This window comes from Ceratotherium simum, chromosome 17, assembly GCF_057802395.1.
Source record: "Ceratotherium simum simum isolate JZ-2026a chromosome 17, ASM5780239v1, whole genome shotgun sequence".
NCBI classification, from domain to species: domain Eukaryota; kingdom Metazoa; phylum Chordata; class Mammalia; order Perissodactyla; family Rhinocerotidae; genus Ceratotherium; species Ceratotherium simum.
In genome coordinates this window covers 36,912,865-36,927,433 of record NC_141916.1, presented here as the reverse complement: position 1 = coordinate 36,927,433, position 14,569 = coordinate 36,912,865, and the positions used below count along the sequence as shown (strand labels likewise).

At 37.1% G+C, this 14,569-nt stretch overlaps 1 protein-coding gene across 1 annotated transcript in view; it reads left to right on the top strand.

Annotated features, from left to right (window-relative positions):
• IRAG2 (inositol 1,4,5-triphosphate receptor associated 2) overlaps nucleotides 1-14,569 on the top strand; it is a 94,079-nt gene that overhangs the window by 29,250 nt on the left and 50,260 nt on the right. Inside the window, 7 exon segments of the mRNA XM_087442668.1 lie at nucleotides 1,290-1,346; nucleotides 2,644-2,703; nucleotides 2,808-2,872; nucleotides 3,708-3,807; nucleotides 5,551-5,685; nucleotides 6,444-6,545; nucleotides 7,599-7,762. Coding sequence (XP_087298794.1) covers nucleotides 1,290-1,346; nucleotides 2,644-2,703; nucleotides 2,808-2,872; nucleotides 3,708-3,807; nucleotides 5,551-5,685; nucleotides 6,444-6,545; nucleotides 7,599-7,762 — 683 coding nt within the window.

Genomic DNA, 14,569 nt, shown 5'->3' with positions numbered 1-14,569 from the left:
TCTACTTAAAAGCTTTATAACCTCAAGCAAGTAGTTAACCTCTTTAAGTCTTAATTTTCTCATCTACTAAATGGGTATGATATTTTCTGCCTAATCCACAAGCTTGTTGGAAATTCAAATGAGATGATTATGTTAAAATACCTTTAGAACTATAAATGGATATCAAATATATGATTATGATAATGATTCTACTTTTGACTATGATGATTATTTTTCTAGGTTTTCAACTCATTGTACATATTTATCATTATATTGTATTTAGAAGCCAATGCCAGCAAGCTTGCTTTTGTTTTGAATAAACTGATATATCTTTAATATTCACTTTGCTAAAAGAAATCTTGAACATTTTTAAACTTTTTTTTTTTTTTTTTTTTTTGTGAGGAGCTCAGCCCTGTGCTAACATCTGCCAATCCTCCTCTTTTTTCACTGAGGAAGACTGGCCCTGGGCTAACATCCGTGTCCATCCTCCTCCACTTTATATGGGACGCCGCCACAGCATGGCCTGACAAACGGTGCATCGGTGCTCCCCCGGGATCCGAACCGGTGAACCCCGGGCCGCGGCAGTGCAGTGTGCGCACTTAACCCCTTGTGCCACTGGGCTGGCCCCCAAACGTTTTTAAAAGAAGAGCCTTCTGGGCCGGCCCCGTGGCTTAGCGGTTAAGTGCGTGCGCTCTGATGCAGGCTGCCCGGGTTTGGATCCCGGGCGCGCACAGACGCACTGCTTCTCCGGCCATGCTGAGGCCGCGTCCCACATACAGCAACTAGAAGAATGTGCAACTATGACTTACAACTATCGCCTGGGGCTTTAGGGGAAAAAAAAAAATAATAAAAAAATAAAATAAAATAAATAAATAAATAAATAAAAAAGAAGAGCCTTCTATATGTCCACATGGAGTCTGTGTTCATGTACTATCTAGATTTTCATTTTCACCAAGAAAATGCAGACTCTGCGTTTGTCCTCTTATTAAATGAAGTGTGAGATAGTGGGAAGTGCACTTGGCTGGAGCTGGAGACTCATGTTCTAGGCTCAGTTCTGTCACTTACTGTGTGTGACGTTGGGCAAGTCTCCGAATAGTGCTGAGCTTCGATTTCCTCGCTGGTAAAGTGGGGACAATGACCTTGGCCTCTAGGGTTGTTCTGAGGCTGATATGAAAGTTCCTTATAAGGTGAAAAACACATGCATGTTAAAGGTGCTTCAGAAACATGTCTCTCTGTTGGAATGATTTTGTGACACTGTCTTTTACCAAAGCAATATTCCAATGGCCTTCCCTAAATTTGTTTCTTTTCAGATGCAGTTACGCACTTACGAGAACAGTTTACTTAGTAAAGATGCGAGTCTGAGGAAGGTTGGTACTGTCCCTTCCCATGAAGTCCTGTGGGATTGGCTAGCTCTCTGCAAATCATAAAGGAGATGGTCATTTGTTTAACTTCACCCCTGTTAAAATATCTGATTCTAAAATTCTGTCACAAGCATTTCCTTTATAGTACTTATAAAGATGTTCTTCTGAATGAAGAATACTGATTTCTCTATCTGGGATTAGTTTTCACGTATCTTCTCTCAATTCTGGCAGTGCGTTTATGCAACAAATATCACTGTGTATTTACCAGTCACTGGCTAGATACTGGTGATGCAGTTTTACTTCATAATAACACCACTGAGTGTGTAGTCATTCATTTTAGAGAAGAAGAAGAATATATCCCCAAATTATTTTCTTCCTAGCTTGATGGATTGATTTGGTTGATTGATTGAGAGCGATAAATAGATAGGTATCTTTCTACTTATCCTTGTATCCTGTGATCAAATCCTTTCTGGTAACAAAGGATGCTGGCTACAGAAATGTTGATTATGGTGGCTTTCAGGGACACAAGAAGCACACAGCTTAAGTTAATAAAGTTCCACATTCCAGACAGGGAAGTGAAGAAAGAGCAATATTTCTCTTCTTTTCCTTTCCCTGCAATTATGCAGTTTCAAGGGGGTCATTCATGGCTTGTGGACATTGATTGGGATACTGGATATTGTACCAGCTTTATCTCTTCATTGTGGTTGTCCTGTGTCTCCAAGTCGTGACACTGTGGTAGTGGTGGCTGCTCACTTCCTCCATAACTCTCGTCTTTCCACCACTTTGCACTTCTGCTCAGCATTCATAAGGTATTCACTGAGTACTTCCCCTGTACCAGGCACCATGCTAGTCATGGGATAAAATTATAGGTCAGACACTGACCGTACCCTCTGGTCTTGCTGTGCAAAACTATGATTTTAACAGAGATATCATTTGAACTGGATAAAATTGGGTGCCTTAATAATTCATTAGTCATTTGCAGTAAAGACTTATTTTTTTTTTCTTAGTATATCATGATAATAAATATAATTTTGACTTGGACTTAAGAATTATGTTTCGGAGTTTGATTTCATTGGACCAGGCAAACACAGAACATAATGACACCAATGCCTTGCTGTCGCATACTTTTTGTGTGGTTTTAATTACAAACACAGACTGGTTCAGTTTTCAAATAATGAGATTGGTAGAAGGTCTCATCATTGAGCATTTACAATTCTTCTGTAGCTCAGATGGCTAGTTTAATAAATATGATTTGGTGGACTCATACATTTATTTGTGAGTAATTCTCTCTTCTACTTTTCAGAAGGATTTGAGTATAGAAGAACTTAAGTCAACCATCATTGAATATGGAAGCATTATAGAGGTATACCATAATAATCTCACAGTTTGCAAAGTGGGATTGTTAAATGTAAATGTTAATCCCCCACCAGAGTAACATGTACAGCCTACTGTTGTGTGTCGTTCCAGAATTTACGAGGGGATAAAAACAAACTGGCTCTTGAGTTACAGCACTTGCAACAGGAACTCATCATGTAAGTACAGAGCAACCCCTCACCAGCCTTCTCTCCTGTGCCTTGACCCTGCATTACTGGCCTACTGAGCTATATGCAGTTCTTTGAATGTGCCACATGCTTTTCTTCTGTACTTGTGATATTTTCTCTGCTTTTCTCGAAGAGAACTTCTTTCCAGGATTTCCGTGACCCTCCCTTGCCTTTCTCTTACCTTGAGATGAAGTAATACTTTTGAGCACATGTGTGGCATGTTGTTCTTACCTGTTGTTGTTACCACATCCGTTGTTCTTACCACATCATCTATTATAATCGTTTGTTTCTATATATGTGTAATATGCTAGTCCAGGAGTCCACAGGAGCCACTCAGATAACAAAAATGATCAAAACCAATGGGTAGGTGCACACATTTACATTATGAGAGTGACAAATGAGAAAAGTGCATTACCCGGGTAAAGGCCGAGGGGGCCGCTCTGCTTAGCTCCAGCTAGTAGTTGCATCAAGACTATATGGACTTAGTGTGGTCACATCTTCTGATTTTTTTAAGAAGAGCTAGCAATCTAGATTTTTAGTGAAATTTTCTAATTTTTAACTATTGACTCCAATTCTTAAAAAAAAAAAAACAAGGTGTAGCCTACTTGTTTGCAACCACCTAGAGTCTGTGCAGCTCCTGGAGGACAGAGACTATCTCTTATTTCTCTCTGTATTCCTAAGTACCTAATACAATCCTTGACACACATGAGTGCTTACTGATTGTTTGATGATAAACAAACCCTGATCTGGTGACTTAAACATAATGTTGGAAGCACACCTACCCAAACTGGACTATTATTGTTGTTGTTTTTTTGTTTCCCCCAAGAAATGGGATCCAGTTGAACGTTAGTGGGGAGCGTAATAGTATCATCACTGAAGGAGAAAAGTCTTTACATTGTGAACTCATTCTTGCTCAGTCTGCAGAGGTAGGTAATCACCATCAAACGGAAACCTTTAAAAAATTATCACCACATGTGATAGCTTACTATTAAATGAAGGCCCATAGCTTGCTGAAAAACACCTGTGATGTTTTGAGGGTGTCTGTTGATAGTTTTTAGAATCCAAGTATAAAGTCTCTTAGCCTGGAATAATGGGCCTTTTTCACATTATTGCTGAAAACTATAGTGAGGCTCAAGCATGGGGATGTGGAAGTGTGCATTCAGTGAATCAGGGCTTTCTAAATCTTTGTAGTCTTGGTATTTTTCAGGACAAACTACTTGCACTGATCTCCAGCCTAGGGTCCTAAAGGTCGCAGTAGAGATCCATGAGCTAATTTTTAGTATTCCCCAAACCCCCAAAGTAAATGTATCTACCAACAATAAAGATTCTCAGGAACAACATGCAATTTCTTTGCTTTAGGATGTAATTGCACCAACCCAATTTAATGACAGTGATTATTACATTCTGAACAAGAATTAGCATTTTTATATGTTTTTGGTTAATTTTAAAATGGCAAAATAAATTATTAGTGTAAAAAATCTCAGTTTGTTAGGTAGACCCAATTATTTACACAAGGGAATAAACAATCAAAAGCTGCCTTGGGGATGAAATGTTGGGACCCCCCTCCTCCCCTGCAAACTGTATTTTCACTCCTTTGTACTTTTCCAGTTTTGTGCTTGTTATGTTAGGAAATGTTTTATTAGCAAATTGCTTTATTTTCACTACTTTGATGGTCTCTCCATGTCTGTGGATGATGGATATGTCAGAATCCATCCTGTTGACAGCTGTGATGTGACCTTGAAAGGAGAGGAAGAATGTCTTTGGGGCAAATGCTATTTGAATTACTCCTGCCAAGGATGCAGGGGCAACATATGCTGCCTTCATCTGAAGTGGTCTCAGGCAGCCGTGGACATTCTGCTGAGGGCTGTGCTTTCCTGACATTCTGTTTCAAATACTCATCATTTTCCTGTGTTTTTGAAACCAGGCCAAACTGCCAGACTGAATGGAATGGGGGCAAATCTGCCACGGCAGTGTGTTTCTATCCTCAGTCCTTTGAGATAATGATGATGTCAAGATGCCAGCCTGTAAAGTTCTAGACTTCTAAACAGGTTAAACAGCTGGCAAAGCTCTGGCTCTGAAGTTTACCCCACTGATGGATTAGGAAGTTTGCCTTCTAATTGGAATCTGGAAATAAGAACCATCTGACCTTTTTCCAACAGACAGCAAGAAGAAAGTTAAATGTATTGTTGTCATATATGTAAAATATCACAGGAGATGGAGACTTTGAGAGAAGTGTAAGAAATATGCTTTGTGAAACATCATCTAGAGTGTCTTCTATGAATGGAAGAGAGACAGAAGAAACCAGTCTATTTTCAATGGGATTTATTGAGCGCTCTCCCCGACCCCAACAGTTTTTTTTTCCCCTATGAATTTCTTTACCTTCCCCTATTTTCATAAAATTAAAGCCATAGCAATTTATATCATAACATGTAAATATTATCTATTGGATAAATGAGTTTTCCTTAAGAATGAATAAATGTTAAGTTGAAGCCATCCTAGAGAGAAAAATGTGAACAGTTTTGGGGGGATGTAGGAGGATTCCATGACTATTTAGTATTATTTGATGGGGACAATTACATTGACCCATGGGCAGCATTTTCATAAAATAAAAATAATGAGTGTTCTTTATTAGAATGACAGAGTTGTGGAAATTTTGGTAATTGTTTCAGGACAGTGAAACTGAGTGGCAGTACAGTTTAATCAACTTGTCCCCTCTCGACATGATGATGGACCAAGAAATGCTACTATTACTGAGAGAACTAGAACAAAAGGGAGTGAAATTCACAGCTATGCTTCAGAAACTGGTATTGTGTAACATACGTGTATCGTGGTGTTTCACTGGCTATGAATGTCTGCAGATAACTGACCTATGCTTGCTGAGCACAAGAATATCTGTGCGTTATTGAGACCCAAATTAAGCCTACTATGAAAAGAGAAGATTTTTCTCAAATCTTCCTAAAGTTGATCTTCTAGTTCTGGGGCAATCAGAACTAACAGGTTGACCATTAGATATTGATTTCTTGAGCTTATTTTTCCTACAGGTCAATCTTTAGTGTCAAAGGGCTGAAGACATGCTATCTATTGAACAGTTTCCTTCTAGCTAATGGCTAGTACCTCTGTCTTCATTTTGGTTTTTGACTGGAAACTCTAGATGGTCAGAGAAAGCAGAGAATAACATCTTCATGTTGGTTTTTCCAGTCCCTTTCACAGTCCATAGCTATAGTAGGTAGCATTTAGTTTGATGAATGAAAAAAATCCATGAAAATGCTTGTTTCTTTCTACTTGAGAGGGGAATGAAAACGGGTAGGTTTTGTTCTGGAAAATGATTCTATCTGTATATATTCAGCATGTATAGAGCACCTGATGAGAGTTGACATCTACACGTGGCAACATCCTGGGATAAAAGAAAGTCACTGGGTGGCATTAGATGAGAAGGAACTCTCTCTGGTGTCTTCCTGAATTACCTATATAGTAGAACTTTGGTCTAAATTACATCTTCTCATGTAGTATCATATGCTTTTCACCTGCATTCCTAATTGAAGATGTGGAATTCTTTTTTCAGCATGGAGAAGTTTCTGAAGTTGAAACCCTTGTTGATAGCTCTCTAGAGTGGGTAACTAATCCAGAAATTACTGTGAAACAGAAGTGGGAGAACAAGCTTACTGTAAGTGTTCTATAATTTGTGATCTTCCTGGTTTTTCTTCTACTTTCTTAATCCAGGTAATATTTATTATATACAGTACCATTTATAAGACTTGATTATAGCCTTCTGCCATCTCAGTCTGATGATGTGTAGAGTGTGTGTCTGAGGATGTGTATGAGTGTGCATATGTGGGTGAGAGTAAGAGGATGAGGGTTAGGATAAGTGTGTGTGAGTGTGAGGGGGAGGAAAGAGAGAGTGAGTGTGAGGATATGTGATATGTGTCAGAAAGACAAAGAATAAATAAGATGATTTAATTAAAAAGTGTATTTTATTTGAATCCTTGTGAGAACGGGCTAGTCTAAGCTTGGATTTTTCCTTGACCTATTAAAATTCTCTAACTTTCATAGAATGATTATTGTGCAAAAGAATCTTATTCCTGAGATTGACAGTTTTATTATCCCAGAAATTAGCAGAACATTGGAAAAATGGGAACTTCTTAGGTAGTTATTCCAAGTTTTGTTAGAAAGGAAGCATATTAAGAAGAAATCTCTTTAATTTATCCATCATTTATTATCTCTACTTCTTGACTGCCAGGTGACTTCCTAACACCCAGCAGCCTCCTAAGTTAAGCTAAAGCAGGAAGTTAACTCTGAAAACTCTGGAATATTAATTTCAACTTCTTTGCCAAACTAACCTTTTTTTAAAAGTTGCTTTTAAATATGCTAATCAACAAATACTGATTTTATTGTGTTTCCTTGTTCTATCCTATTTTAAAGCAATTGTGATTATTGATGAAATGCTCAGGGACCCACTTATTTTAAGAAAAAAGAAAATAAAACTAATTTTAGGCACACGATAGGTCGCAATCCATACTTGTTAAATTGAGATAATCAAACCAAAAGATAATCAATCTTTGGGCAATTGAGAATTGGTATCTGTTCAATTAGAATTTTAGGGTCCAATAACAGTGAATATTATTGAGATGAGAATGGCCACACCATTTTATATTGCCTCTGTCATTTGTTTATATTTAACACTGGAATAGTGGCATTTGTTTTGTGACTTTTCTTGTAGGAATTCAAATATATCATGGAAGAGAAGCTAAATCTGTGCATATTAGTGCTGAACAGCTTGGGAAACCACAAAGAATCTCTTGATAAAGAGTGTGTCAAATTGATAGAGATTTTGAAGAGATTCAGGCTGGAGTATTTATATTTCAGAAAAGGATTTCTTTCCAGGTGATGATTCTTTATATAGAAGAAACCCATGCTATGTACACATGATGTGTTGGTGATCGTGCCAGTGTTCAGTTTACTTTTTTCAATTTGTATACATTGATTTCAGATGACACTTTTTCAGGGAAGACATTTTGTCTGACAATTTGGAATTGTGAAATTGACATATATTCAAAATTGCAAATAGTGAACTTTAAAATCTGTGGAAACCAGTATACCGAGTTATTTTCCCTTGAGAAGGAATTTAGAATTACAAGAATATAGAATTCTTTTAACCAGAAGGGGCCTTAGAGAATATTTAGTAAAATGTCGTAATTTTGTGGAGAACTGAGGTATTAGGATGTAAAGTGAATTGCTTAAGACCTGAGGGTTATTAATGGAAAATCTACAAATAGATCTATTAATGGAAGAACTTGATACCGGGTCTGTTGACTTTTATCCCATTGGGCTTCATGTTCCACCTCATTATATAATGCATCTCATTGGGCACTAGTCAATTAAATTTCAAGTAAAAGAAGTCATAAAGAATAGAGAACTCAAAATGTAAAATAACTTACCATCTTACCCTTCCTCTCACTTTACTTCTTAGGATTATGGGGAAATTCTTAAAATTTGTACGCTCTATAAACCACACACTAAACAATGAAAGTGATTATGTCTTTTGTTGACCACTACTTATATAGCTACTAGTACCATGCTGAGCATTCCCTTAAGAAATGATTTTTGAATAAATGAATGAACATAGGTGTATATTGAACTTGAATAAAGTAAAAAAACAAATGTAGTTAGAGACCAAGGTTGCTTAAAGAAAATAGCCAGAAGAAACTATTTTGTTCCCCCCCAAATAAGGAAACTAGATGCCAGAGAGAGGTTAATACCAGCAAGAACTCACAAGAAAATGATCTTCTGCTTTCCCTAAGCAGCAGGGAGCCCAGAATTCCCCATAGCGGTAAAGTTGTGAGTTAAGTGGATATGCAGCTTCCTTACACAGATACCATCTCCACAAAAGGGAGCATTGAAATTCTTCTATTTAGCAACAAAAGAACTATTTGGAGAGAGGCCTGCACTAAAGTCATCTCTGAGTACGTGAATCTTCTGCATTATCCTACTAGACACACAAGCAGCCTAGTTAAATACTAATAGGTGCAGTTTGTTGAGAGTTTACCGTGTTTGATGTAGTGCTAAGAATTTGACATACATTAATCTCCAGAGAGGTTCAATAGCTTGCCCAAGGTCACTCAGGTGGGATTAGTGACAGCTGGGATCAGACCTAGATATATTTGACTTCAAAACTTATGTTCTTTCAACTATTAATATCCCACCATCTACTTGTTAAAATCTTGTATAATATTCATTAAAAATACTCTGGGAACCTAGCAATGGGCAAAATACTGCTCATCAATGTAGGGATGATTTAGTTTCTGCCTTCTAGATATAATTTAAAACAGACAAAGCCATATAGAGGCTACATACAAAATGATTTGGCTATGGGTTTTAACTATGAGTAAAAAAATGAGTGAAGTATTTTGTAGGGATGAGAGAGAGAATTCTATGTTTAGATGAGGTTGGAAATATTTATTAAAGGTAAACTTTCAGGGGCTGTTTGCTGAGCGGGAGAAGGTTTCTGTTCTGGTGCGAGATAAATAGGCTCCAGTGCTGAGGAATGGAAAGAATTGAGTGAGTCAAGGAGAGGCAGTGAAAGAAAAAACTGCTCTCGGAGGGCGTGGTGAAAAAAGCATGTCATCAATCATACAAATCCAAGTGCCAGCTTTGTGCCAGACTTCTTTTTTCTAGGTGCTAGAGAATTATAGGAAATAAGACAGAAATCTCTGCCTCCATGAAACTAACGTCTATTAAGGGACACAGCTAATGAACAAATAAACATGTAATTATATAATATAATGCCAGGAAGTGGTAAATGACATGAAGAAAATTAAAGCAGGACAAGAAGACTGAGAATGATGGGGGCAGGAAGACCTAATTTTAGAAAGAACGGCCAGAAAGGCCTGTGGAGTGATAAATTGAGTGGATAGCTGAATGAAGTGAGAGAGTGAGCTATGCGATGATCTGGGGAGCATTCGGGGCAGAGGAAATAGCTAGTGCAAAGGCCCTGCGGTTGTAATGAGCTTGGTATGTTTAAGCAGCAGCAAGAGGCCAGCGTGGCTGGAGTGGAGTAAGTGCTGAGCAGAGGTAGGAGATGAGGTCAGAGAGATAGGCAGGGGTCAGGTCTATAGCTTTGCAGTTCATGTTTAGGAATTGGGATTTTATTCTGAGTGGATGGGAAGCCATCAGAGGGTTATAAGCAGAGGAATAATATGACTTGTGTTTTGAAAGATCATCTGGCTGCTGGGTAGAGAGCTGTCTATAGAGGGCAAGAGGGAAAGCAGTGAGACCAGTGAGAAGAGCTTTTTCAATAACAGATTACCAATTAGAGAACCTGAATCAATTTACTGTATTATGACCCATTTTTTAAAATAAATATAAAATATCAGCGTGCATTACATATAGTAAGAGTAAGTAGTGTTTCATAAAATTTTTTTTCAGCTATGTGTGTACTCAGTTGAAATATAAAATATTTACTGGGTCATGGTCAAAAAAGCCATTGAGTTAGGACTATTGCAATAGTCCAGGTGAAGGGTCTAACATGAGCGAGGGTGATAGTTGTGAAGGTGGTAAGAAATGATTGGATTCAAACTATATTTTGAAGATGGATCAGATCTCATATGCTAGTGAGTTAGTTGTGGGGATGCAAGAAAGGGAAGAGTCATTCTTGACTTAGAGGTATTTTGTCTGAAAACTAGGTAAATGGGGTGCTATTTAGATAGCAAAATCTGGGGGAGACTCAGACTTGGCAGGAGTAGGTATCAAGATTTAGCATTAGGACATGTTAACAAGGAGAGTTGTTGAATTTAAAAACACACTCCCAAAACTAACACTATATTTCGTAACATGGTAATGAAAGTCTCTATAGAAGAAAAATCTTCAGTTTCAACATCTGCTGAAGATTTTTAATAGGTAGTACTATCTAATTTTTTAAAAAGCTATTTCTAAGACTATTATAGTTCATAAAGTACATAAAAGTTATTTATAGGTGCAAATACATATAAGTAATAAAAGTTTTAGTATTATTAAATATGGATTTCTGTTGGTCCTTACAGTCCTTTTGCTTTCCCTTGGAAGATAATGGACACTCTTGAGAGTTTAGACTATTACTGGAAAAGAGAAAAGTAGATAAAACCAATGTCTTAAATAAAAAAAACCAGAGGAGGTGATGTCAGCAAGAAGGTGGAATAGGAAGCCCTGGACCCTCCTTCTCCCAATAAATGCAATGATTCAATAGTAATGCATGGACAAATTCCCTTTGTGAGAAATCCAGAAATTGATTGAGGGGCTCCTGAACCCTGGGTAAGCATTAAACCAGCCACATCAATGCTGGTAGGAAAATTCTAGATACCTTATTGCTATAATTCCTGCTCCTGGCACAGGGCCATATGATGAAAAGGAACCCTCCAGTTCCCAACTTCTTCCTGGGGAGGGAAAGAGTCAGACTGTGTGTCCAACATTCCAACTTTTCTGAGGATTTCCCAAGATACTGGCTTCTGTCTTCTTTGTCTCAGAGTGCAGAAGGAGCTGGGTATACTATAGACACCTGGGGGATACTGAGAACAAAGACAGTGGTTGAATTATCACACAAGCACTCATTGTAGTCCCTCCCCTAGCCCAGCACAGAGTAATCAGATGAAAAATCCCACATCCAAGCTTCTCCTTGGGGAAAGAAAGAGTTGGATCATGCACCCAACCTCCTAGCTTTTCTGGGGGCTGCCTGAGAGACTGGCTTCTGTCACACCCATCTTGGAGCAATGATGGGACCATCATAACCTAGATGTCTAGGACCACTAAGAACAAAAATGGTGGTTTAAACTAGCGTGAAGATTTGAGACACCCCCAGAATCTCTACCTGGGCTAAGTGGTAGGGATCTCCTCTTGTGCAGGGCCAGTCTGTGAAGACTGGAAGAAGTGGCTGTTTATTCTAATGTGCGTATACCTAAACAAAGAGTCAAAGAAAATGAAGAAACAGGGAAATATGTCCCAAACAAAGGAACAAAATAAATCTCCAAAAACTGAGACTAATGAAACAGAGATAATGATTAGCTCACAGAGAATTCAAAATGACTGTCATAAAGATGGTCAATGAGGTCAGGAGAACAATGCATGAACAAAGTGAGAATATCAAAAAAGAGATAAAAACTACTAAAAAGTACCAAACAGAAGTCTTGGAGCAGAAGAATATAATAACAGGGCCAAAAAAATTCACTAGAGGGGTTCAGTATCAGACTAGATCAAGCAGAAGAAAAGATCAGTGAACTTGAAGACAGGTCATTAGAAATTATACAGTCAGAAGAGTAAAAAGGAAAAAGAATGAAAAAGAGTGAAGACTTAAGGGACTTATAGGACACCATTAAGTAGATCCATATATGTATTATGGGAGTCCCAAAAGGAGTAAAAGGAAAGAAAGGAGCAGAAAGGTGATTCAAAGAAGTAATGACTGAAAACTTCCAAAATTTGGGGAAAGACATCCAGATCCAGAAGGTCCAATGGATCTCACATAAGATGAACCCAAAGAAATCCACATTGAGATACATTATAATCAAATTGTCAAAAGTCAAAGATAAAGAGAGAATTTTGAAAGCAGCAAGAGAATAGTTTTGTCACGTACATGGGAATCCCCATGAGACTGATCAGTGAATTTCTCAGCAGAAACCTTGCAAGCCAGAAGGGAGTGGGGTGATATATTCAAAGTACTGAAAGTAAAGATCAACCAAGAACACTATACCCAGCAAAATTGTTCCTCAAAAATGAAGACGATATAAAGACTTTCCCATACAAATAAAAGCTGAGGGACCTCGTTACCACTAGACCTGCCATACAAGAAATGCTAAAGGGAGTTCTTCAAGTTGAAATAAAATGACCTTAAACAGTAATACGAAAGCATAATAAAATATGAAATTTTCTGGTAAAGGTAAATATATAGGCAAATACATAATACTGTAATACTATAATGCTAGTGGGTAAATCACTTTTAATTCTAAGATAAAAGTTAAAATACAAAAGTATTATAAATAAAACTATATATGTTAATGCATACACTATATAAAAGATGTAAATTGTGACATCTGTAAGTGGGGGGAAGAAGTACAAGTGTATTTTTTTGTATGTGATTGAAGTTAAGTTTGTCATCTTGAAATAGACTATTATAAGATGTTTTATGCAAACCCTTTGGTAACCACAAAGAAAATACCTATAGAAGATACACAAAAGAAAAGGAAAAGAATCAAAACATATCAATACAAAAAAAATCAAAGAAGACAGGAAGAGAGGAAAAGAGGGACAAAAGAACTACAAGACACACAGAAAACAATTAACAAAATGGCAATACTAAGTCCCTCCTTATCAATAATTACTTCAAATAGATTGAACTCCCCAATCAAAAGACACAGAGTGGCTGAAGGGATTAAAAACAAGATTCAACTATATGCAGTCTATAAGAGACTCACTTTAGATTTAAGGAAACACAGAGGCTGAAAGTGAAGAGATGGAAAAAGATACTCCATGCAAATGCTAACCAGAAGAGAGCAGGGGTGGCCATACTTATATCAGACAAAATAGATTTTAAATCAAAAACTGTCATGAGAGACAAAGAAGAACATTATATAGTGATAAAAAGGTCAATTCACCAGGAAAATATCACAATTATAAATATATATGCACCAACACCAGATCACCTAAATGTATAAAACAAACATTGACAAAATGGAAAGGAGAAATAAACAGCAATATAATAATAGTAGGAGACTTCAATACTCTACTTTCAATAATGGATAGAACGTTGAAACAGAAGATCGATAAGGAAACAGCACACTTGAACAACACTGCAGAACAAATGGACCTAACAGATGTATACAGAACATTCTGCCCAAGAGCTGCAGAATATACAGTCTTCTCAAGTGCACATCTAACATTGTCCAAGATAGAGCACATGTTAAGTCACAAAACAAGTCTTAACAAATTTAAGAAGATTGAAGTCATATTAAATATCTTTTCCAACCACATGGAATAGAACTAAAAATCAGTAGAAGGTGGCAAACTGGAAAATTTACAAACATGTAAAAATTAAACAACACACTGCTGAAAAACCACAAAGAAGAAATTAAAAGAGAAATTAGAAAATATCTTGAAACAAACAAAAATGGGAACAACATGTCAAATCCTATGGCACATAGCAAAAACAGTACCAAGAGTGAAGTTAACAGTGATAAATACCCACATTAAAAAGAACAACAATCTCAAACAACTTAACCTTGGGGTGGAGAATGGGCAAAATAGGTGAAGGGGATTAAGAGGTACAAACTTACGGTTATAAAACAAGTCGTGGGGATATAATGTACAGCATAGGGAAGATAGTCAATAGTAGTGTAATAATTTAGTAGCCATCTGTGGTGACAGATGGTTACTAAAATTGCCATGGTGATCATTTCATAATGTAGATAAATGTTGCATCACTGTGTTGTACACCTAAAACTAATATATGTCAACTATAAAAATAAATAAATAAACCAGCCTAACTTTACACCTCAAGGAACTAGAAAAAGAACAAACTAAGTCCAACGTTAGCACAAGGAAGGAAATAATAAAGATTATAGCAGAAATAAACAAAATAGAGAATAGAAAATAATTTTTTAAAAAACCAATGAAACTGAGTTGGTTTTTTGAAAAGATAAACAAAATTGACAAGCCCTTAGCTAGACTAAG